At 34.6% G+C, this 26,125-nt stretch overlaps 4 protein-coding genes across 6 annotated transcripts in view; 2 read left to right on the top strand and 2 right to left on the bottom strand.

The window, feature by feature from the left end:
* On the top strand, window positions 1-4,530 carry LOC125675910 (uncharacterized). Its single transcript, XM_056158451.1, has 5 exons — window positions 1-357; window positions 456-637; window positions 1,353-1,570; window positions 2,327-2,491; window positions 2,623-4,530. The coding sequence occupies exons 1-5, from the start codon at window positions 171-173 to the stop codon at window positions 2,873-2,875; spliced, it is 1,005 nt and encodes a 334-aa protein (XP_056014426.1). The 5' UTR covers window positions 1-170; the 3' UTR covers window positions 2,876-4,530.
* Window positions 4,529-26,125, bottom strand: part of LOC130053612 (uncharacterized) — a 27,607-nt gene continuing 6,010 nt past the window's right edge. The window contains exon 2 of the mRNA XM_056160972.1: window positions 4,529-4,867. Within this exon, the coding sequence (XP_056016947.1) occupies window positions 4,529-4,867 (339 nt within the window). The remainder of the gene's footprint in view (window positions 4,868-26,125) is intronic.
* On the top strand, window positions 11,972-19,494 carry LOC125649436 (uncharacterized). 2 transcript variants are annotated; one of them, XM_056158447.1, is made up of 8 exons: window positions 11,972-12,055; window positions 14,296-14,350; window positions 14,564-15,031; window positions 15,151-15,338; window positions 15,533-15,827; window positions 15,915-16,041; window positions 16,884-17,014; window positions 17,666-19,161. In XM_056158447.1, exons 3-8 carry the CDS (start codon window positions 14,606-14,608, stop codon window positions 18,827-18,829), a joined length of 2,331 nt encoding a protein of 776 aa, XP_056014422.1. In that variant the 5' UTR covers window positions 11,972-12,055; window positions 14,296-14,350; window positions 14,564-14,605; the 3' UTR covers window positions 18,830-19,161. The 2 variants fall into 2 exon arrangements, with proteins under 2 accessions (XP_056014422.1, XP_056014423.1); XM_056158448.1 differs by lacking the exon at window positions 11,972-12,055 and having other exon boundaries at window positions 13,882-14,350; window positions 17,666-19,494.
* LOC125649449 (probable ATP-dependent DNA helicase RecS) lies at window positions 19,648-23,331 on the bottom strand. 2 transcript variants are annotated; one of them, XM_056158449.1, is made up of 3 exons: window positions 22,844-23,331; window positions 21,863-22,022; window positions 19,648-21,021 (listed from the first exon to the last, which is right to left on the bottom strand). In XM_056158449.1, the coding sequence occupies exons 1-3, from the start codon at window positions 23,142-23,144 to the stop codon at window positions 20,121-20,123; spliced, it is 1,362 nt and encodes a 453-aa protein (XP_056014424.1). In that variant the 5' UTR covers window positions 23,145-23,331; the 3' UTR covers window positions 19,648-20,120. The 2 variants fall into 2 exon arrangements, with proteins under 2 accessions (XP_056014424.1, XP_056014425.1); XM_056158450.1 differs by lacking the exon at window positions 19,648-21,021 and having other exon boundaries at window positions 21,796-22,022.

Raw genomic sequence — 26,125 nt, forward strand, 5'->3', positions numbered from 1 at the left:
TTGTACAAGTATTATAAAGTATTATAGAGAAGAAAATTATCTAACATACTTAATTGCAATGTAATGAATTGTTATACAGTTACTGGTATTCCATATTATTGTTTAATACACTTTTAGGTGATGGCAGAAATGACAGTCCTGGGCATTGTGCACAATACTGCACGTACACAATGATGGAAAATTGTACCAAGAAAATTGTATCCATCATAACCATGGATAAACGAGAAACGGGCAAGAAAAGCACAAACATGGAAAAGGCCTGCTTTCTTAAAGCCATGGAAGAGATGCAAGGTACACATGATATTACTGTGGATGAAGTAGTCACAGATGCTCAGTTGCAAATTGGAGCTTTCATGAGTAAGTTTACAAGTTTCATAGTGTAGAGAGAATAAATCAGAAAAATTGCATACCGCATTTGAATTTGTATTAATTTCAGGTTTCTTATGTTATTGTAGAGAATAGATTTCCAGATATAAAACATTCACGCGACATTTGGCATGTAGCCAAAAATCTAGGGGAAAAAATTGTGGCAGCAGGACAGACCAAAGAATGCAGAAGCCTGATTGATTGGAGCAAAGACATTGTTAATCATTTTTGGTACACGTGTTCTTCTGCAAGGAATAGAGACAGATTCATGGTAATTGCATTTAAAAAATGTTTCCTTAATATCATTTTGAGGCAGGTAATAAGTTTCTAAAGACTGCTTAATATGTTTTAAAAATGTGGAATGTGTATCTTTGCATTACTTATTTTGAATAATTGCAAATAATTATAACTGCCAGGGTTGGAAACAAATATTGAGACTCAATTTTATATAGTATAATTAGGACCATAGAGTAACTTATTCCTGGTATTGTTTATTGGTGTTCATAGAGTAACTTATTCCTGGTATTGTTTATTGGTGTTCATAGAGTAACTTATTCCTGGTATTGTTTATTGGTGTTCATAGAGTAACTTATTCCGGGTATTGTTTATTGGTGTTCATAGAGTAACTTATTCCTGGTATTGTTTATTGCTGTTCATAGAGTAACTTATTCCTGGTATTGTTTATTGGTGTTCATAGAGTAACTTATTCCTGGTATTGTTTATTGGTGTTCATAGAGTAACTTATTCCTGGTATTGTTTATTGCTGTTCATAGAGTAACTTATTTCTGGTATTGTTTATTGCTGTTCATAGAGTAACTTATTCCTGGTATTGTTTATTGCTGTTCATAGAGTAACTTATTCCTGGTATTGTTTATTGGTGTTCATAGAGTAACTTATTCCTGGTATTGTTTATTGGTGTTCATAGAGTAACTTATTCCTGGTATTGTTTATTGCTGTTCAACTCTATTGTTATGTTTTTTCTGCAGGAAATTTGGTGTGGAATTGTCCACCATGTTGTCAATGAACATGAGTGGGGCATGTCCTACAGCAGCAGCTACTTTGGTGCCAACCAATGTATGCATGGTCCCCTGCAAGACGAACATAAAGGGTGGATTGTTAAGGGCAGTGCAAGTCACAAGGCATTAATTCAGATCGTTTTCAATAAACGATTCTTGAACCAGATTCATTACTACCTGAATTTTAGGTAACATTGTGATTTTATTTTTACAAATCACGAAAAAAAATCATTATAAAAACCACTGTCATTGGAAAATGTATTTTACGTTTTACACACATGATCACTCCCAAGGCCCATTTTGCTCACATGACCATGTTTAACCATTAGCTTCAATGAGGTACCATCATGATCCCAACTGGCCTGCATTTATCAAACAAGAATTTTCAGATGCTTTCATATCAATTAGACACTGTGTGCATTTACTGTTCCTCAGAAGACTGTATAATCATGTTAAACTTCATCCTCAATATTTAGGGATGTTTTAAATCAAGCTTTGCTATCTAAAGGCTCAGTGGTTCGTGAGAAAATTATTTTCAAGTAACTCTAGACCATTTTCACTAATTCTCGTTATTTGCATGAAGAAATGAACCATGAAATAAATAATTTTCAAATAATGTTGCCCAAGGATGCCTTATTTTATTTGCATTTTGTCATCGAGATATATATATGCATATATTGTAAAGTAATTTTTTGGAACCAATTGAATTTTACATTTTACATTTTACCCACTCAAACACACATGAGGGTGCAAGTTAAGTTTTCTAAGGATGCTTTGTGCCAAGTTTTGTTGAAAATTCTCAAGTGGTTTTGGTGAAGTTTAAAAGGCAAAGTTTACAGATAGATGGACACTGCACAACACAAAATCAGCAAAACCTTCTGCTCAATTGTAAAACTGTTGTTCATCTTCAAAGTCAATATTTACTTTTTTATTATTTCTTTCAGGAGTACAGGAGAAGTAGAAAACTTCAATAACTTGATCCTTATGTACAGTGGGAAGAGGTTCGCGTACTCACCACCTGTTTACCGTGCCAGAAGCCAGCTAGCAGCTTTGGACTACAATGCACACATGGACAGAGAGACAAAAAGGAAACCTGATGGAACCATACAGTAAATATATTTCTGTATCTCTTGAATATACTTTACAGGTATTGATTTAATTGTTAAATATCTTGACTAAAATCACCAACAAAATAACATATTGTAAATTGATGATATTTTTTGGTTTTCTTTTTTATCAGGCAGCACAGAACATTCAATAAGAAAAGTGGTAGATGGAGTGTGACCCCTGTTAAGGTGGAAAAAAGTTATGAGCATGTTTCCAAGCTAATGACAAACATAGTGGTTGCCAGGATTTCTGATGATGAGGGCATGAGTCACCCAGTTGTATTAGGTGCTGATGATTCAAGAAGATTGAGCAAAACCATTGCTCCCACTGAACCCAGGCCAACTATACAACTTCAGCAAGAGAAGGTCTCCAGATTTCAAAAATAAAAACAGTCGTCAGAATTAATGTTTTGAAATCTTTTTATAGGTTGTGCTCTTCTTTCAATTTAGGTCGATCATACTAGGTCATCCGAGTCGCTTAGGTATTAAACCTATTGCTATTAATGGTCTGTCTTCAATCAACGAAAGAAAATACAGTTTTAATATTTTTTTTTACAACAACCCTTACAATTCTTCATATTTGGTATGAAGAATCTTTGGGACAGGGAGGGGGGTGGGGAATATAAAATGTAAAGCCTGGGTGAGGTCAATATATAGTGCTTAAGTATGTGTTGAAATTTAGAAAATTTTCCTATCGCACAATATCAGATATACATATTGCATGTTAATAGTATAAATATTTCCTCGTCTTGCATTGTAAAATTTGTCATCTTTAAGTCACACAAGTCAAAATGTTGGTTTATTATACGTGTTCAGAGTCTAGTGCAGGGTTAACATAACTATATAAAACATGCATATACAATTATTGAATGTTTTCGATACTTTTGCTGAGTGATGAGGTCAGTAAGCTTCTTGTTTTATGCTGAAATGCATATAATTACATGTATTCGAATATTTTATAAGTGATGTTTATAAATAAATCACCCTTTGTATGATTTCACATAGTGTGTTCAGGTATAGGTGAGTGTGCATGTATACTACATTTTATGCCCGGTAGATTTCATACATCACATGTACATTTGTTATCAGTATTGAATTTGGGGTGGAACGCTTTGGGTCTTTATGAATTGGAACTTTTTGGAAAAAGCTGTAAATTCACTTGCTACAAGTCACAGTTCTTCCTAGATATTTCACATCAAGTGTGGAAGAGACACTGTAAGCGAGGGGGATATGCTTCGCCTTCCAGAGCTCTTAATACTCGTCATTGATCCAGCTACGATTTGAAAATGGAGACGAATATCAAGGGCTTCTTTGTTGCACATTTTTCATTTGATGTAAGAGGGAAAAGCAACTATGGAAATTTCTATTGGTATTAGTAGTGTATGCTTCATGGGGTACATTTCTGTGCTCGAACAGGGGTTGATGGAAACATGGTCATTTGAAGGCAGTTACTTCCATATTTGCTTAGCTGGACCAGTGTTTAATCTTGAATAAATTATGACTATATTATGAACCATATTAATGACTTTTCTGTGTTAATCAATATGCAATGTTGCATCTCTGATATACCTGTACTTGGATTGTGGCATTTTTAATCAATAGTTGGCCCATGTATTTCCCAATTTATGATGAAATAAAAGTGAAACTGGAGAAAACTTTAATTTTAAATGATATAACTGATACTGTCATATAATAACTTAGTTGCTGCAATTGCCAGTGACATTAACACGTCTCTGGCAGTAAAAAATATAGTAATAAAAAAATTAAAAGTGGATTAATTGAAAGGAAAGGAAATTTTATTTTCATTGCAATGGGTCATCCTTGAATCCTGTGTATTGTCCAAACTGATCTGGGAACTTGTCCCTTATCCTCCATATGCAGCAACTTGGTAATACTCTCCGGTCCCCTGTCCCAAGTCTCCCATGATGCCAGAGCACGAATTTACGGTAGGCAGTGTGGCGATTGGCTTTATTTCTGTCTCCATCTTCTGGTTGAGCTAAAATGTCTTGTCTGTAGAGCCTAGCCAAGGCAAGAACAGCCTCATTCAATAAAGATACATTTATACAAGACTTTATCAAAAGAGAAAACTTTTTGTAACCCGATGATAGCATATGGATAATAAACCAGACAGAAACTTACAGAAAGTCTTGAGATGCAGCCATCTTGGTTTCTCTGGCAACACAGCCTTTCTCTCTGTGCAGGCATTTCTCTGCAGAAAGTACATATACACCAAGATGGCTGCTCTTCAGGTGGAGAATATCCACTCCCTCCGGGCTGTTGTGATGCCTCCAAGATGTTGAAAAGGTACTCGGGATTTTCTCTTACAACTCTTTGTAATGTTACTCTCATTTCCTCTACTGATAGGTCATTTACTCTCCTCTAAAAAAAATTGTAGGAAAGAAAATATAAGTGGAAATGAATATTGATGTTACTGTGGTCAATTATAAATTCAATGGAAGGTATTGCAGTGCTCCCTCGATATATTGCCAACTTTTGTTCAAGATGAATTTGGGCAATAAAGCAGGGGTGGCAATATAGCAAATTCATCATTAATGACAATTCACTGAGCAGTGAAAAGAAATTTACTACCAAAAAGTTATTTGGACTCCATCCCATATAAACATTTAGATTATCTTAAGCAATTATTAGTAATTAACCTGAATAACTTACTGTCACACTTCAATGCACCTGTATCAAAGTACAGGTGAGATTACTGATGGGTGTTAGGTAATTGCCATTATTATCAAGTTAGTTTAAACCCTATAAAATTTGACCATTTGTTGGGAAAATAAGTGGCATATGGCATTATGTTGGGTTGGCATTATAAAGGGGGTGTTAACAGGGGCTGAAGTCTGTTCTTCAGGATTTCTAGGCAATAAGCAGGGGGGGGGGGGCATTGTAACGGGTAATATATCAAGGGAGCACTGTATTTAGATATACAATTCTTTTCATAATATACAATATTTGAATGAAGGTTTAACATGTATGTAGGATAGTATTTAGGGCTAAATGGACCATGAATATCATCACAGCTCAATAGTTAGAGCACTCGACTAGGTAAGGCAAGGTTTCTGGATTTGATTCCCGGTTCATCCAAAAGTTTTCAATATGGCTGCAATTGCCATGTGTGTGTGTGTGTTGTTTTACGTCCCATCAAGATTGAACACTTAATGTAAAGTAAAAGTGCATCTAAAACCAATATTTATTTTATATATATGCATTTATATGGCTACCTCGATATTCCTCCTCCTCTCTTCTAGAGCAACTTCGGCGTCAGGAGTAGTGCACAAATGTTGAGACGCAGTAATATATTATTCTGAGGATAAAAAGAAAGCACGGCCTTCCGAATGATTAAAACATCATTATGAAAATGTAGATTTCTATATTTAAAAAACAACAACAACAACTAATTAGCATATTTATTAGCGATTCTTTCTTGTAAACATTAACTGATCTAAGATTCTTAGCACCTGTACAGAGACGATATTTCGTAAAAATTTCCCGCGTAGATGTCCCAATTCATTCCCCGTCGTGGGACCTCACTACACATTTAAATACTTGACAAAACATATATTCAGCTCAAGCAAGTAGGAAATCCATAAGATTTCGCTATTATTACGGCCATTAATTTTGTTTTGTATAACATTCTATTCTCATTACATTTTTTCTGCACATATTGTTCATTCTTACCTGCAACTCCGCTGTTCGGTCTGCCGACATGCTGTCATTCGAATTTGTCATTTAAAGTCACGTGGTGTAAACATGAATTTAAAAGTCCGAGTCAGTAGGAAGAAACCTTTGAATTCCGGACGATCTTTAAACGGCTGTCAAGAGCTTATTAATGAATTTACATTGCTCAAATTTTCAGCATTGATATGATTTCTACCATTTTATCAATGAGTGTAAAAAAAACACACTATGAAAACATGGAAAATGAGCTGTAGTGTCTCTTTAAGTCGAATGCTGTCTAACTGTTTCATACCAAATTGTTAGGCCGTTCTTTACTGATTTGACAAGAATTACTCCGTTTACTTGATCAAGGTATAGAGCTCACGGCTGGTGTGGCCAGTTGACAGAGGATACTTACTCATACAAAGCACCTTAACCCAGTTTTGATCAGACCGAAGGACTGCCCCATTTAGTCGCCTCTTAGAACAAGCAAGAGGTACTGCGGATCTACAGTATTCTAACGGTGATAACAATATCATATTTAGACATTGCATGGGAATAGAAATTTCTGGTAATCAAAAGATATGATGTTCAAAATGATAGTATATCACTCAGACTTAATTGTGTTTAATGAATTGGAATTTAGGTAACTTCCGGTCGATCAGTACACGGAATAAAATCAGATCAGGGCGTTAAATGGATTCGTAAATATCGATGATCATGAGTCTTGAATCTTTAATGATTTAGACCATCCGGCCCTGTAATTACCATTAAGTGTCGTGATTTCATAATCAAATATTTACTGTGTTCAACCATTCCTTTCAAACTGTAAACGTAACATACTGGAAACATTTAGGAAAGTTAAAACTGTGTGGCTGTGTAACGGAAAATAATCAATCAAAATACTACATAAAACAATAAAAGTGTACTCACACATTCCAAATACAACGTTTCATCACGATTTGATTCCACGGTTGTACGGTGTGTGCGTTAAAGACCCAAATAAAATACCGTACGGTTTCTTCACGGATCACTGAATGTGGGCGGAGATCATCTATGGTCATTGTCATTTACCTGAAATTTACTTGGCCAAGAGATCAGGGTGCTGTGTATACATTTGATGTACACAGGAAGGGTCTCAGGGCCGTCTGCAGTGTTTCTGTGGTCATAGTGTTTGTAAAACGGTTGTATCCCTATGGCTAGATGACACACAGTCTACACCACCCCCTCTTTCTCTCTTTTACTCTCAGTCATTGGCTCAATGAATAATTTCTTTTATAAATATAGAACTATCATAAATTGATAATATAAATTATTTCAATAAGTTAAAAGTTTTAGAAATTAATGGCAAATTATTGTTTGATTTCTGATTGTATAATTTATAATACATGTATATAGAGAGGGGGGGGGTTACAATTATATTAAAATTGCGTTGTTCAGGGGTCTTTTTAAAAACAATTGAATTACGAGAAAATAGCTATGACCACAGAAACACTGCAGACGGCCCTGAGACCCTTCCTGTGTACATCAAATGTATACACAGCACCCTGATCTCTTGGCCAGGTAAATTCTAGGTAAATAACAATGACCATAGATGAGCTCCGGCCACATTCAGTGATCCGTGAAGAAACCGTACGGTATTTTATTTGGGTCTTTATCCACCATACATCTAATTTTCTAAAACTACATGTGCGGTAAATGATTAATTTCATTTAATATTTTCACAATGAGATAGTGTATGTAACTTTCTACCAAAACGTTTGTATGAAATATGATTTTTTTATGAAAAATATTTTAATAAAACATACTCTTTCCATAGACTTCAATGTAAAATTCTACGTGAAATAAACCAAGCAGTAAACAAAATTTTGAAAATCCCTACGGTGGATTATTTTTATTTGATAAACCCTTCAAAATGATACCATGATTATGAAAATCCCATCACCTATTTACAAGACATGAAATATGGTTGCTATACATTGAATACTAGGCTATGAAAGTCAGATTCGGAATATGTAGACATTAAAGTATTTGCGCACTTCTCTTCGTAACAAAAGGTGAAGTTAACGAACAGTGATCAATCTCATAAGTCCTATTAAGAACATTTCTCGTTCAAAATACATGAAGATGCATATCTGGATAAGGACTTAAACATAAAATATTGTTTAGGAGTGTAACACACACTCGATCGATAATGATACATGAAAAATCTCATATTATACATATTGAAACAAAAGTTCGTACCATATATCTTTCTGTGTTTAGTAAACCAAAAGTGATGAAAGAATTAGGAAGGTGGTAGGTAGAAAATAGTTTAATGTCCCGCTCGAGAAATTTTCACTCATAATAAGTCACCATTGCCGGAGAAGGGTTGCAAAATTTAGGCCTCTGCTCGGCGCTTACGACATTTGAGCAGTGACTGATCTTTATCGTGCCACACCTGTTGTGACAAGTGGTCTCGGTTTTTGCGGTCTCATCCGAAGGACCACCCCATTTAGTCGCCTCTTATGACAAGTATGCAGCTGACAAAGCTTGTAACAACATTGTGTTTGTACATGGAAGTCTTATTATTACAACTGCATTTTAAATTAATTTGGCTTTCATTTCACATTTCGTAATCCAACATATACTCAAAGTCCCCTATCAAAAGACAAAATTCTTCAAAATCACGCTTCAGTTTTAAACACATTCAATACCACTCTGATTCCACGCACAAGTACTCTGAAGTTGAAATAAAAAATATGCTAGAGTTCTTCATTGACAATATATTCGTGGTCTTTGGTGATCACGTCTTCCAACAGTCTGTTGGAATTCCCATGGGCACGAATTGTGCTCCTTTGTTAGCTGACCTGTTTTTATATTCATATGAAGCAGAATTTATTCAAAAACTTCTACATGAGAAGAACAAATCTCTCGCTGTGGCCTTCAATTCGACTTTTAGATATATCGATGACGTTTTGTCTATTAACAATGATAGATTTCATTCATATTTCGATTTAATATATCCCTGTGAGCTCGAAATAAAGGACACCACAGAGTCATCCACTTCTGCTTCATACTTAAATATTTTATTGAAAGTAGACATTAACGGCAAACTGACAATTCAACTGATGACAAACGGGATGATTTCAGCTTCTCCATCGTCAACTTTCCATATTTATGTAGCAATATTCCATTATCACCTGCATATGGTGTTTATATATCTCAACTAATTCGATATGCAAGAGCTTGTTCTGCGTATAGTCAGTTTTTAAATCGAGGTAAGCTACTGACAAACAAGTTGATGGTACAGGGATTTCAACAGTCTCGATTGAAGTCAGCATTTCGCAAATTCTATGGTCGTTATAACGATCTACTTCGTCAGTACAACTTCGCATTGGGTCAAATGCTGTCTGACGTGTTTCATACCGATTTTTAAGCCGTTCTTGGCACACTGATTTCGACTGCGGATAACTCCGTTTACCTGATCAGGATATAGGGCTCACGGCGGGTGTGACCGATCAACAGGGGATGCTTACCCCTCCTAGGCACCTGATCCCACCTCTGGTGTGTCCAGGGGTCCGTGTTTGCCCAACTATCTATTTTGTATTGCTTATAGGAGTTATGAGATTGATCACTGTTCGTTATCTTCACCTTGCATTCAATATCCAAGTCTATGGGTTCATAAAAACCCTTTTAAACCGCCGCGGTAGTCTAGAAGTCGAGTATTCGCCCCGCATGCGGAAGATCGGGGTTAGAATCCCGGCCGCGACAGACCTTAGTCGTTAAAACAGGTAATGGCAGTTCCATCGCCAAACGCTCGGCATCAGGTGTGAATGTCACGGGTCCTCGGAGCTAAATGACCTTAAAAACCGATGTACCGTGTCACAGTAGGTGTGGCACGCTAAAGAACCCTCACTGCTCAATGACCGTAAGCGCTGAGCACAGGCCTAAATTTGAAACCCTCCACCGGTATTGGTGACGTCTCCATATGAGTGAAAAATTCTCGAGAGGGACGTTAAACAATATACAATCAATCAATCATAAAAACCCTTTTAGAATTACATGGCAAGATCTTATTTGATGTCGTGTGTTTATTGGGTGAGATACGTCGTTTGTTTATTTCATGTCGTGTGTTTATTGGGTGAGATACGTCGTTCGTTTATTTGATTTCGTGTGTTTATTGGGTGAGATACGTCGTAGGTATTTCTTTGGTGACAATAGCAATTACTTGCTTCCAATAGGTATAATACAGTGCTATTATACATAGGCATCGCTGCGGTGACGATGAATTTTATCAAATGTATGAATATTAAAGTACATGTAGGATTTAAAATAATGCGAAACGGATCTCTTTACAACTGGGTATGCAGTTTTAATCAAACTTTTATAGAAAGATTAATGGAAGTTTGTTCAAACTCCAAAACAAATTTCATTTTAAAAAATACACCGGCGTTAGGGCGCAGTGTTTATTCACTGTTACGATGGTGAAATCAATATATTCTAAAACTGCAGTATAGATTTTTGATAACATATTCCGTTGAAAGGAACTTGCATCCCGATTTATCTTAATGAATTCAGTTTCATCTTTTTAGACAGTATACCACCATTAAGTATGGGGGTAATTGACGCAGTAAAGTACATATTTTATTCGCTGTAATGAATTATACTTTCAATGTGATCCCATGTATTTGGAATGGAGTTCATTTTCAATTTCAAGTATAATTGAATGTATTGAAATAAATATCTTGAAACGTGTGTTGTCGCAATTACTTGTCAATTACATGCTCAAGTATCATTGAAAATAAAACTACATTTGTGTATTGATTAAACAATAGGAATTCATGAGTTACATGCAATAATCCTGAATTTACTAACATCATTGTTGATTACGTGTTTGCTTTGTGCAGGTATACAGTAAAGCATAAATAGGCGAAATTTCTGAATAGATATTATTTTGAACCAAACTTTTCATAAACAATTAATTGAAGACTCCTATACACTTGAAATAAACAACTGTATCGTAGATTCTGGGCTATTCTTCCTTACCAGCTCCCAATCTGATTAAAATCAGATCCTCGATCCGCTCCTTTATTTCTTTTGATTTGTCGATACTCGAGGATCTGAATCAACTCGCTTAGAGGTCACGTCCCGGTGACCTTTGTTTCATCCAATCAAATCTCACCTGTATACCAGCTGCAGCGACTTGCGGAACGCTGAAAAATTTAGGTGCTGTTGAAAAAGTCCGAGAATATCGAAAGTAAACAAATAAAGATGGCCGCGGCCAACGTATTGTCGTCGACACCCAAAAAAACCTATGTACTTGGCAATGTTTGTGTTATTTGCGGGTTTGCGTTTATTCAACATTTAAAGAATGCTGATGGAACGATAACAGTCACGAAATATCTAGATAGGAAGTTCAAAATGTCAAAGGAACGGAAAGAAACTATCGAAAAGGTCGTAGGGTTTGAGGTAAAAGTTGATGCAGAGAGTGGGGTCTGTCAGAAATGCTATCGTTCTGCTGAAAAGGTAATTAGAATGGAAAAAGAATCCACCGAGTTACGTGAGAACTTAAAGAAGACAACATCTACAGTGCAACAAACTCTTCTATTATCACTTCCCTCACCGAAACGGTCCATTATTTCCAAACGAATGCTTCGCAGCCCAACTGTCTCGCAGCCAGCTAAGAAACCAGTGGATCCCCTTTTTAAGATTTCTTACATTAAGCCAGTGACTATGAATCCATTTTCTGACTTAACTAACTTATCCAACTTGAGTGGTCAAGCACATCTACCCCAAATCGCTGTTAAACCAGTGGCCCAGTCAACACCCGAGAATGAAAGTAAACCTGTCACTGTCAGAAGATCACTTGGGAAAACTTTTGAAACCACAGTTCCATTATTGCAAGGAGAAGTTGAGGTAAATAGATACATAGAAAGCATGTTGTTCTTCGTTATACTGTTAGTAGTTTTTTGTGTGTGTTCTTTTGAATAAGCTATATGTAACATGAAGGTACAAATGAACAATGTACCTATGTAATGCGCAATTTCCGAGATATCAGCTCTTTTGTGATAGAGGACAGGTACGTTCAGTATTCTGTTGAATGCTTGGGGTGGGTACAAGATGTATACAAACATTATAGACTTGCTATGTAGATATTTGTTTTAAGGAGACAATGTAGGAAAGTGTCAATTTTGTTTAATAATCAGCAGTTGATGTACATTAAACAGACCATCTCAAAAATAATTTCTTTCAATTAGGCCATCAAATATGAAATTATTATTTATTTCCTCTTCTGCACGAGTGATATATTTTATATCAAAGAAAGATGATGCACATGATTTTCAATTTTTGTTGTGATAGGCATTTGTACCCACCGAATGAATATAAAAACAGAAAGGAGTTCAACAAAGGGACATATGTTGTGGGCAACTCAGAAATTGCATATCATATATATCATATACAACATTCTTAGAATAGCCACCAAAATTACAGAGAGAAAAGTTGTTTATATTATTTATTATTTATTTTCTCTCCAATATTCTTTAAGAATTGGTTAAATATTAGAGATTAATCCAAACCACCCTAGAACATTGCTCTCATCTGCTTTAATAGCTTAATAGTGCTTATAAATATATATAGTAAATTACATTTGCTTAGTTTCTTTGTTGTTTTATTTGGTTTATTGTTTTATAGCTCTCTTGAATTGTGAGTTTTTCTGATCACCTGTTGTCTGACCATCTCTATCAGTAAACGTTTAGCATTTACTACCCATTTGACCGTTATTAATCAAACTTGGCAAAAAGCATCATTGAGTGAAGCTCATGTATGTTGACCATAGGGATAGCATAATTTACTGTGTTTAGTTTTTACATACAGGCCAGATGCCTTATCTATCAAAATTGGTAGGAATCACCCTGCCTGACAGTATATACATACAGAGAGCAAAATGACAACCAAATAGGTGCATTTGTGCACCCCCCCCCCTTTCAAACAAGAAGTTAGTATACCACAGGTCTGCTCAATTATTTTCAGCATGCACTTGATTTAAATAATATCCATGATGTTTCTTATGTGGATTGATTATGAGTAGATTTTCCGGTCATATGGTCAATCCAATCTGGACATTGGAAATACTGTGCTTAATATTTTGAAAACCCTTTGTTTGACATACATCGAACTTGGTACACTGGTTCATCATAAGGAGTAGATGAGCTCTATTTATTTTGGGTTCATATGGTTATAGGTCAAGTGTCTAACTGAACTTAGCAATATATTGTCTCCTATATTTTAAGAATCATTTGACACCCACATTGGTACACCCTAAATAGTAGATGACCCTATTAGATTTTTAGGTCACATACTCAAGGGTAAATTCACCCTGGACATAGGAAGATATTGTCCTGTCACTATTTTGAATTGTTTTTGCACTACATGTACTACTAATTAAATGACACATCTGTATAACCCAATCCAATTTTTGCACCACATGTTTTTTGAAGCATTACTTGTTTTATTTGGCCTTGTGCAAGAAAAAACTTCTATTTTGTTCTTAAAAATTAGTAGCAATGTAAAATTAATTTCAAATCATTAAGGTAGTACTCTACATCGTCATAATGGCTGACTTCCTTTAAAAACATGGATGACAAAATCGATATCAGCAATATTTGACTTTTCCTTTTCAATTTAAATACCTATCCGAGTAGCTCAGTAGGTTAGAATACCGACTGCTTTTTTTTTTTTTTTCTCTCTTTTATTTCTGCTGAACTGTACGTCGCAGGTTCGAGTCCAGCAGGGGTTTTAAATTTTTTTCAGATTACCTTCTACTAAAACTGTATTTTTTGACAAAATAAAGTAAATTTGAAAATTTTCAAATTCAAAATATTTTTGTACATAACCTACACTTTTCATCTACATCAAATTTCTTTGGTGTAGCATACCTCCTTAATTCAGGTAGTAATTTTAAATTTGTAAAAGACATACTTAAGAGTAAGGAGTTTGAAAATGGTTTATCGTCCACATGATCCAAATGACCTCCGAGTACATATATGAAGCATCATGGATTATGTGAGTGGGTGGCTCATGGGCCTTTTGTTCCAGTTTCTGTTTCAAAGTTCCTGTTTTGCATGCATGTTAAGAATTTTTCTCTTAAATTTCAGGTGCATTTCTTTTTAACTAACTCCATATTGACTTGCCAGATCCGACGAGAATGAGGTAATTATATATGAATAAAATGTACATTACGACTATTGCATATAAAGTATTTTTCATTTCATTTTTAAATATTATTTTGATAACTGAATAAGGTTTATTGTATTTTGTATCACATGTGTACAAAAATGTTTGCTGTTTGTGTTTTCGTATCTCATATATACAAAGATGTTTGCTATGTGTTTTTGTATTCAGACATCTTTTATAACTTGATAGATATCTATATCCTATCCAAGTGGAAAGCGGACAGCGCTGGTAATGAATGATGCTCACAAGAAAATGTGTAAAGCTATTTTCAAGTCGGACAATGTTGAAAAAACTGTGCTTGATGTGCTTGCCTCCTCAAACCCTGATGATGTGGTTATGGCAGCTACCAAGATTGTTCAGGCAGAAACCAAAGCAATTTGCAAAAGAAATTCAGGCTCCCTGTTACTGAAGAAGGATCATGACAGTATGATGACCTTTACATGGAACAAATTTCATAAGGATTTGGAAGTGCGTGCTCCTAACCTGTTGAGGGTAATCAGTGCAGTTGTCAGTGATGTTCCAGTGGCACCATCAGAGAAAAAGTTTATGAATATCTTGCACACAATTGCAACAGGATGTCATGGCCGTAGCCAAGAAATGTCTGGGCTGCACTATTGTATTGCTTTTTTGCTTGTTCATGGTGGATGCACTCAAAGGGTAAGACATGTAAAACACAATAAAGAAATAATGACCTGATGAAGATCATACCTGATTCATGCAAATTTTTTTCAATAACTTGGCCATTGTAAATACACAGTTATTTCATTTTCATATAGGATATTCAAAGACTTGCTAAAATTGGACTTTGTGTAAGCCCTGGATCTGTGCACAACAAGTTGGCATCCTGGATTGACAAACTGGATGAAGATGTTATTCAGTTGAAGAAAGATTGGTCAGAAGGAGGAAATGTGAAGTATCAGTTGGTCGGAGACAACTGGGACAAAAACATTCTCCCAGCTTTCAGGTAAGCAGTTCTTTTGGTACTTAAACTTATAGTGTCACATGATGTGTTCATCAGTCGTAACAATAACTGCAGTACATGTAATATTAATGAAAGTCAATGTACTGTGGTCTCTCACATGTAACCACTTCAATAAAGGTAACTCTCATTGACAATGTCGATATCTTAGTTACAGTATACCTTTCCTATACTTTCAGGACATCACAACAGAAAACTTTGTCATTACACCTGTTCAATGTTGTTGTGGTTGTGGATAGGATAATTCCAACTGCCAGAGGTGTGGAAAATAGTGATGAACTGAAAACTGACATTAAATTGGAGACATTCATACCATCCATTGAGGAACAAACTATTCTGATGGATGAACTTGTCTTCCACTTTGCTACTTCAGTGATCAAGGGAGTTCCTCAGATGAAAGCAGAATTTGCCAATATTTATCCTGCTCATCTGACTCATCCATACAGTGCACAAGCAGGTGAAAAAACAAAACAGGTAATTTTTCAATAACGTTTTGAAAATCGACATGTCTTAACATATTTCAATACATGAAAATTTATGCTTGTTCCTTATTTTGATTAGTATCCATTAGGATTATTCGATACAAATGAGACAAAGACAGCCGATATGATTCAGCTACTTCGGGATTTGCAGTCCAAATATGTTCCATTACAAGATGATCACATAGTGGAATCAGTGTTTTTTGGTGGTACGTCTTTTATTATATATCTTAATGAGCTGTGGGAACTTATCATTTCAAATTGTTGATCAGTCTATCCATCCATCAACACTTTTTATGAAATGATGACTTGAAACAGTTTCAAATTTATGCCGAGCATAAGATGAAGACACCTATAATTTGATTTAATCATGCCATTTACTATCTGTCTGACCAACAATACTTTAGTGTGACAGGAATTAGATTTACATGTACATGTATATATACATTCACTCCCAAACAAGGATCTTCCTTCCAGAACATTTATAATGTACTTTAATTGAAAATGTGTTTTTTTTTTCAGGGATGGGATCATTTACATAGAAACTATAATTAAATACTTTAAACTACATTGATGATTTTGTTAATTACATGCAATTATAAGTGCATAATGTACATTGATTTTAACCATTGTGATAAATTACTCTCCATTACTTTGAACCAAATACATTGCATTTACTGAAGTTTATTTCAAAAATAAATTAGACATAATGAGGCATTTATTCATTGCATAAACAACCCTTGAAAAACAGTTTTTAGACAGTTTCATTCAATCAACTTCAAATTTTAAAGTTTGAATAAAGGATGTAATTGAAAATACTGTACTTTTCAGAATGTTTAAAATACATTCAATTACTTGTAATTGAAAGTAAAGTCGATTACAAATACATCCAATTACTTATAACATGTATTTAAATACAGCTATTTATTTACATTTTTGAATTACTCCATCTCTGGTTTTGTAATGTTGGTTATTGATTTTCATATGATTAAAGATGGGTATGTGTAAAGATGAAGATTCCATCCCATTGAACAATAATTCTATTTTATAGGTGACAGACTAACAGATGAACGTGTACAATGTGCACAGCAGTCAGTTCTCAATGGAGAGACAGCAGAGTCCAGACTTGAAGGATTTATCTCTAAAATTGAAGACTTTCATCGTCTAATGAATTTCTTGGAGGTATCTACTATCTTAAACAATTTTTAAAATGATTTTCAGTAGCGTTTATATGTTCTTAGGTTACCCGAGTCACTCAGATGACCTATTGCTCAGCCATATGTTTCTGTCGTCCATTAACAATTGAAATTTTTTACTTCCTCTTCATAACTATATACCATTCCAAGAAGAATCTTTTTGGAAAAAGGAGACATAAATTGTAAATTTCAGGACTCCTGCACCCATGAAGCCTATTTCAAAGAAGCAAATGGGGATGTACCAAATTGTGAATTTGACAACCCCAGGGTTCTGACTCTAAGCCATGTCTAAAATAGTCATCCATTGGTATGGGCATTTAGGGGTATCATACAAAGTTTGATATCCTTAATATATATGATGATATATTGTGTGACACCCCCACCCCCCATTTTGGTTTTTTTGTAGTAATAGTGATTGAGAAGAATGCAAGACTAGAACCCATGTAGCAAAGGATGAACCCCCTCCCCAATCCTGCAATTTTGAAGATCTTGCAACTACATGTACTTGTTCATTTGCTTTTCAAGTCTCAACTTAACTTCCAAGGTGCCTCTCCCTCTTGAAAAAAAAAGTGCCACAGGCTTGTATAAAAAAAAAATTGTATTCATTATTTTAACATTTATATGTACCTATTTTCAGGCTATCTGCAGGCTCACCTACAGCACAGATTCTGGAGGAGACAGAGGAACTGCATGCTATTTTAGAAATCTATTGGATGCCAGGAATGTCAAAGGAGATGTGAAAAATGCGTATCGCCCATACAAACTTCTGTATTACACAATTTTAGATGCTATGTGCATTGTTCTGTTTTTCAAGAAATTCAACAGAAATGCTGATGAGGAAATTCCATTGCCTATTGACTTTGAAAAGTTTTCATCAAATGACAAGATCTCTTGGTTAAATGGAATCAGTCGTGAAATTTTACAGGAGTATTTTTTTGAATCACAAAATGACATCATGCATGATCTCCGAGAAATCATAACTGACATTAGCCATCCAGAAAACTATTACCTATCCAATCTTGAGAATGACAGAGTCCAGTATCACTTTTGTCCCAAATCATATGCATATGTTGGGTCCCTGAAAGCACATGAAGAGAAGGTGCATGGTGCCAAAACCCCAATATCGAAACCTTCAAATGAAAAAGTGAAAGACGAATTGGGAGATCATTGTCGACTTTTATTCAAACTTGCATTACTGCACAAGAACTTGGATTCAGCAGTTGATATGGCCGATGGACACCGTAGTGTACGATCAGCGAAATATGAACTTCCAATTTATGTTAAAACGAACAAAACTAAGTATGCTATTGGATCTATCCACCTTGTTTCTTTAACAGAGGGTGTTCTGAATGGGGAGCAGAAGGAACGGTTAATTGCTAATAGATGTGTTAATTTACAAGGGGGAAAGAATAACAACATGGCCCTTGACGAATATGTGGAGCTACTCAACAGAGATAGCAAAGTTGTTTGTTCAGGTTTCCAAACAAAAGAAAGCATTCTGCGACATTCCAAGGAGTTTCCTCATATTGTCAACTTTGTAAAACACTTTGATTCTGTTTGTAATGTTACAACAAGAAAAGGATTTCATCACCTCCCATCTTATGCTGAAGATGTTCAGAAAATTGTAACTCAATTGTTTGATATTGATGCATTTACATTTGTGGAAGGTCGAAAGCTAAAATGCAAATCTCTGTGTACAAACAAAAACATTTTCAATGATTGTTTTAAAGGGTTTGCCACTCTTGTCCATAGACACAAGCCTCTGGTTGCTTTTCACCGTCTTGGAAACAAGCACATATAGGTTTCATTTCCATACACTTTTTAAGTGACAGTATATTGTATATATGGTTGTAATGATTTATTTATTTATGACATACTATATTGTTGATACCAGTACTTTGATTGTAGATTACATTGTGATATTACTGTTCCTCAACATCAATTTTATAACTAGTCAGTTAAGGGAATACAGTAATCTCGTAAAATGAAACTATCGTACATGTTTTGACTTGGTCATAAGTCATATTTTAAAGCTGAAGAGAATTGTTCTTTCAACATAACAGTTATTGAAATACAGCTGTAACAATTAACAGTAGTAAAAGTCAATGCATATTTAATATTTGTTTTTATTGATAAAATGTTTAATTATGATGGTTTAATCACCTGAACAATTCAAGTGAACTTTCATAGATTTCTAACATCTTCAGAGATGAGGATAACAAAGGTTGTGCACATTAACAAGAGTTAGAGTTCATTTACAAATAAAACTCAAGGGGATATTCTACATCATCATAATGGCTGACTTCCTATTAAAACATGAATGAAAATATGAATATCAGCAAAACTATTCTATGGATTTCAAATATTGTCTAGCCAAGTAGCTCAGTAGGTTAGCACATGGACTGCTAAACTGTAGATCACAAGTTTGAGTGCTCCTAACTTGTTGAGGTTCATATATATATACATCACTTAACTCTATTCTTAGTAGACTATCAGTGAGGTATAAGCATTCAATGCTGATTTTTTTCCCATCAATTTTTAAATAGTTAATATCAATAAATTTAGAGCTTATGTTTACTTGAGGTCTATTAGTTAACAAGAATTAAACAACACTTTGAATGTTTGACATAATTTAATATCGACTCCAAACATTTCATGTGTAAACACATCAATAAGATAATATAATATCTATTCCAAACATTTCATGTTTAAGTAGCTCACTACACTAAAGCTCATACTCTTTATGACAATACGTCACAAGATGGCGATTTAAATTATTTGTAAAACTATTTATATCATTTGATTTGTTTGTCATCGTAGCTCAGTTGGTTGAAGCATTGGGCTGAAGAAACGCAGATATCGAGTTCTCAAATCCGCCAGTGTTTTCTGTTCATATGTCTTAAAAATTGTTTTGAAAATCATGTTTTTATCCAAATTTGCATATTTTCTGACATTTGGCGTACATACATATTATATATCATCATATCTTTTATGATTAAATCAATTCGTACTAATTTGAGAAACTACTTCAGGGTGTAGTGAGCCACCTTAAAAAACATCAATAAGAAAATAAATATATTATAAGCATGTTGTTAGTCAGAGTTATCTGACAAGACATCTTGTTGACTGAGGTCAGACTCACTGGAACTATTTGAAAAATCACTCTCGGTGTCAAAATCTGGACAAAAGAAGAGCTTTTCTACCCCAAAAATGGAACTCTTTTCATCTGATTTAGTATAACACAAATCGCAACAAAACTCACTCCCCATTTCTAATTCACCCAGCTCTTTTTCTTTTAAAAATGGTTCCATCATTGCTTTTCGTCTGCATTCTGTAGTTTTTAAAATGTTTTTTACTTCATCATCAACATGAAAAGAGTAAGAGTTGTACAAAATTAGAGCAACAGATTTTTGACTATCACGCCCAATTCTACCAATCTCTTGTATCAAATCTACAACACAGGTTGGCATACCATATATAATAACATTGTTAAAATTAACACAATCAATTCCCATACCTAAGGCAGTTGTAGCAATAAGAAGTTTCAAGTCACTGTTTGGATTTTTTAGACCATCAATGATTTTTTCTTTATTTTCCTTTGGAGTCTCTGAATGAAACATTTCAACCACTGTACAATTTGGAATCTCGGTAACAATATAAGTATACATATTTGATGCATCTTTGATAGATTTACAAAACAAAATACATCTTGGCAGTTTTTCTTCATTTAAAGCATCCACAATCCAGGACATTGACATTTCCAAGCTGTTTGGAATCTTGTGAACTGCTACTTTAATGTTAGGTTTGTTAGGTGAAATTCTGATCTCGATGGTATCCACACCTAGATCTAAAACCTTGTATACTCTACGAGAAATTTTTTTAGTACAAGTGGCACTCAATGCTAGGATAGATGCACGTGGAAATAAGGATCTCAATTCTCCAATATCCCCAAACCATTTTCGAAAGGCTTCTTTCTTCTCATCACTTTGACCCCTGCAAGGTTTGTTAAATATTAGTATTCAAAACAGGAGAGTTTTTTTTAAATCTAGATTTCCTTGGCACTAGTGGCACTTAAATAACTAATACTCAGGTGACTGTGGACCTCTTGTATATAGAATGTGATGTTTTGGATATATTTGTAACCCAAAATTATAAAGCGAATAACCTATTAATTAACACATATGTGTTTTACCTGTAGCATCATTTCATTAATTCAAAAGACTGTGACTGCTAAGGCAAACACATTAAAAAGATCATTGAAATGAGATGGTATGGTTCTTATGCATTTTAACAGACCCATTTTTGTTACTTTATAAGATTTTTTACCATAATCTAAGAAAACGGTCAGTTTAATTTTGTTAATAACCTGATGACTTTTTACTATTGGTGTCATGATTAATGATCTCTAGACGTCAAAATTTGTAAAATCTATGGAGAATCCACACAAGTGTATAAACACCTTGGTCTGTATACCAAATATCATTTATATTAAAAGTTATACAATTATATGTTAAAATTACATGTTGCAAAATAAACATCAAAATATATGCCTATAAAGTATTGGATACAAACTGCAGCTATTACAAGTTCTCAACTACATTTTTGTTGCTATACATTATGTATCATAACATTAATTTTCACTTATTCTTACATGTACTAATTCATGATTAATTGAGAAAATATTAGGCAAACAAAAGATGAGTTTATTTTTACCATTTTGCTATAGGCACTGTTAATCTCACAATTTTGCTCCCATACTTTCCCGTTTTTTAACAAATTACAGTACACGCAGTGACATTTTTTTATTGCCTAATGATACAACTAAAAAACTTACCATGTTGAAATTGTATGGACTTCATCAACAACTATAGTTGACACCTTATACTGCTGCAATTTGGATCTGAAAACTTTGTCTCCAACCAAAATTTCTGGTGAGGAAAATAGGTACTGAAAATTCCCATCTTCTATATCCTTTTCATCATCTGCATTACTTCCTACAAAAATAAAGACCTTACATGTACACTAAAAACAATGTATTTCTACACATTTGATTTGTCAAATTACTTCGATCAAATACTTTATACATACTTATTTTATAAGTGCATTTTCAAATGTATTTGAAATTGACCTTCATCTATGATAATTTAGTATAATTTAAAAATGTTGTCATCATTTGTAAATGTGTATTGTTGGTGATTAGAATAGATACAAGTCCAAGTAAGAAGCAAGTGGTTCCATATAGTTAGCTAGCATATTGTTGCAACAAATTATAAAGGAGCGGATTGAGGAGCTAATTTTATACACATTGCAAATTTTTAAAAACACTAATATATATATATATATTGCATACATATTGTATCTGTTACAATGCAATATATGCTACATGTACAGTTCTTATTTCAAATGTGCACTTCAAATATATAGATACTTGTATGTGCTCCATTTGCTTTGTATGCTGCATGTTTTATTGTCTTCGTAAGTGCTGCCTGCCAAGAAATGATTTCTAAATGTGCTTTTTTCATAACAATAAACTGTCATGGCTTGTGAGTCTGTGACTCTTAACTTCTTTTTAAACTGAGATTTCTTTGAATATAATTTGGTTGTAACTTAAGATTATACGAATTTTTCCACCACCCCACTCCAACAAAAAGAAGATAAAAATAAAATAAAGATCTGAAAGGCTCATGGCTTATTTCGAATGCATACACGATCGTTTTTCCTGTGCTTGCTATAAATGATAATACACTGTAGGTACGTGTTTGTATTTGTTTTTCCGTGTATATTATTTATATAGGATATATGATGTAAAATTAACCTTTTTGCACGGCTCTTATACCAGGAATACCATTCAGTCTCTCACATTGGTCCAGCATCAGAGCAACTAATGGTGAGCAAACGATAACCTTGCTTGCGTCGTCTTCCATCTCCAGTTCACGCTTCACAGACACCAGCATTTGATAAGGAAGAGACTTCCCGTAGCCTGTCGGCAAAACAGCCATACAATCCTTTCTCTCCAACAACAGTTCAAGCATTTGTTTTTGTTCCTTCTTCAGTTTATCGATCCCAAACTTCCGCAAAACTTTTCCAATCGCGATTTCTAATTCTTCGGCAGCCATTTTGTGATTCTTTCCGAAGTCGCTTTTCAAACATAAATTTTGATTGGTGGAAAAGGTTTTGCTTCCTAATTATATATTCTTGGACGAAAGGTCACCGGGACGTGACCTCTAAGCGAGTTGATTCAGATCCTCGAGTAGCGACAAATCAAAAGAAATAAAGGAGCGGATCGAGGATCTGATTTTAATCAGATTGACCAGCTCCTTAATTCGCACAAATTAGCTAATTTCAGTTTATGGGGACATGCACAGTATACGCATATATGATATCATGGTCTATAATCTTCTGCTATAGAGCTTGCCGTTGCTATCAATACTGTTTATCATATCTACAATTCCAATGTTTTTGCCTTTCATATCTTTACCAATTGCAATGATAGATATTTCTTCATGAATGTGCTGCAGTTGTGAACAATGCACGTTTAAATCTTGATAAATTTTCTACGTCTATTGAATTCCGACAGAAATTATGAAACGAAAATGCAAGTATGTTTTTTGAAAATATGAAAGGTGAAGATAACGAACAAGTGATCAATCTCATAACTCCTATAAGCAATACAAAATAGATAGTTGGGCAAACACGGACCCCTGGACACACCAGAGGTGGGATCAGGTGCCTAGGAGGAGTAAGCATCCCCTGTCGACCGGTCACACCCGCCGTGAGCCCTATATCCTGATCAGGTAAACGGAGTTATCCGTGAGGATATGAGGCGTGACGCTTCACTTTGGCATACTTCATAATATTTCGAACGATTCGCATTTATCATCAATTTTTTATTCTTTTCTCTTTTTTATGGGGGGTTGGGGTTGGGGGGGGGGGGTATTTATTTATTTGTTTTTTTTGTTTTGTTTTTTTTTTTGCTTCAACTGATATAAATCACCCATTAGCTGCAATAATGTAGCCCTATCCAATTTTTTTTTATTCTGACGTTTTCGGGATAGGGCTACAATTCCATAGGATCTCCGTAATGGTGCAAAATAATTTTAATGATAACCGATAATAACCTCTCTGTATTAGTCCCAAATGTTGTTTACACCAAAAGGAGTACAAACTTTGTGCTCGGGCATGTCTAATAAAGGTGTTTTTCATTAAATATAATGTACAGCATGCAAAATTCTTCGTCTGCTCCGCCATGCTTGTTATCGCGAGATCTCGTAGGTGGAGCTAATGAAAAGCCTAAACATTGACAATCAGCGCGAAAATGTAGTTACTCGAGCCACTTCGACAAAGAAAGGAAAATGATATTGTTGCAGAAAGAATTTACACTCTGCTGTTCGGCTTTTAACTTGATATTAAATTAAACCTTTTCAATACCGACGAAATAGCTTTCGTCTCCATACTTGTCCATTGATGTAAATACTACCTTATATGGCATATGCAAATGACTTGACAACCGGAAGTTGAAACTTCAGTACATCAAACATGGCGCATAAATATGAATCGAGAAATTGGAATTTATCGAAATTGTTGAAAACGGTAGAATAGAGCCTCACAAATCTAAAGTTGCAGGTTGTTAATTTATATATTGACTAAGAAACATAGAATATCATTTTATTTACGTAAAGAAAGTCAGGAAATGTTTAGAATGAGCGCAAATGTTGCGGGAGTGAATCACTCCCGCATTTGCACCATTACAGAGATCTTAAGGAGTTGTAGCCCTCTCCCTAAAAAAAAAAAAAAAAAAAAAAATCAGAGAAGGCTACATTATTGCAGCTAATTACCCATATGCGATGTGTTCATAATAGGTTTTTTAAAAATAGCTTCACCATTTAGATTTTGTCAATATCAACATCTAAAAAAAAATCGACAACGCACATAATATTCCTACTCTCTGTTTGAGTGTTTTTTGTAGATATCACACTATTAGCCAGTGAAAGGATGGTTTTCTATATTGTAACCAGGGCCGTAAATTAACCTTCAATTTGGAGGAGGCAGGAAATTAGGACACTGAACACGTTTTGTGCAAAATCCTTGATTCTAGGGCCTTCTAAGATGTTACTTGACTAACTCATTCTAAAAGAAAGATTTGGAATGCTTTTTAAGGGAGGTATCATGTTCTTAGTTATTGGAAACAACATAAATTCTAATGAACTTTAAATTTTAATTTTTTTTGGCTCAAAAGTTGGAGGAGGCAGCTGCCTCCTCCGCCTCCATGTAATTTACGGCCCTGGTAACATATCCTGAGTGAATTCTGTGAGCACATGGTCTTCGAAAGTTTTACGATGTTGATTTATTCAGAAACTGTTGATCGTTTATCATGGGAACCAATCATTCCTGTTTACTAATGCCTTAATCCTTGCTGGATAAAATGTTTACCATTCATAGTACTGCAGACAGAGAAGTCAACTTATAATTTAGAGAAAATGCATGCGCACAGGATTGAAATTTTCTATTGAGAACGAGAGTTATTCCTCTTGTCCGGTATTATGAATTTTAAATTCACAACTTTGTGATATTTGAGCTATACCTCTTATACAAAATACTTTCGACCATGCATCAAGATAAATGTTACGATTATATATATACATGTATTCATATATTCAACATTCCATGCTTCTTTAATACATTCAATATTTTTTCTTGATTGAATGTATTGTTTACGGAAAATCCAATTTGCTCATGGAGTTACATAGTTATCAATTAGTTGCAGTCCCCCTGAGAAGAAGTTCAATCAATAAAGAAAACTGGTACTCCTCTTACGTCGCAGATTTCTTGTCAGTAACAATTAACCAAATGCAGAATCAGGGATGGATTTAATTTAATTGTACAGATTTAATTTATTTGTATAGATTTAATTTATTTGTATAGATTTAATGGATTTAATTAATGTGTATGCCCATGTCCCCCCCCCCCCCAAATGATATAAAAAAGAAAGATTAAATGCACTTGAGTAACGGAATTCTGCACAAACCAACTTCCTTGTAAAAAAAAAAAAAAAAACCCACAAGTTGTAGATAACTGTTTCTTATCTGAGAAAAAAATC

This window comes from Ostrea edulis, chromosome 3 (genome assembly GCF_947568905.1).
Source record: "Ostrea edulis chromosome 3, xbOstEdul1.1, whole genome shotgun sequence".
NCBI classification, from domain to species: domain Eukaryota; kingdom Metazoa; phylum Mollusca; class Bivalvia; order Ostreida; family Ostreidae; genus Ostrea; species Ostrea edulis.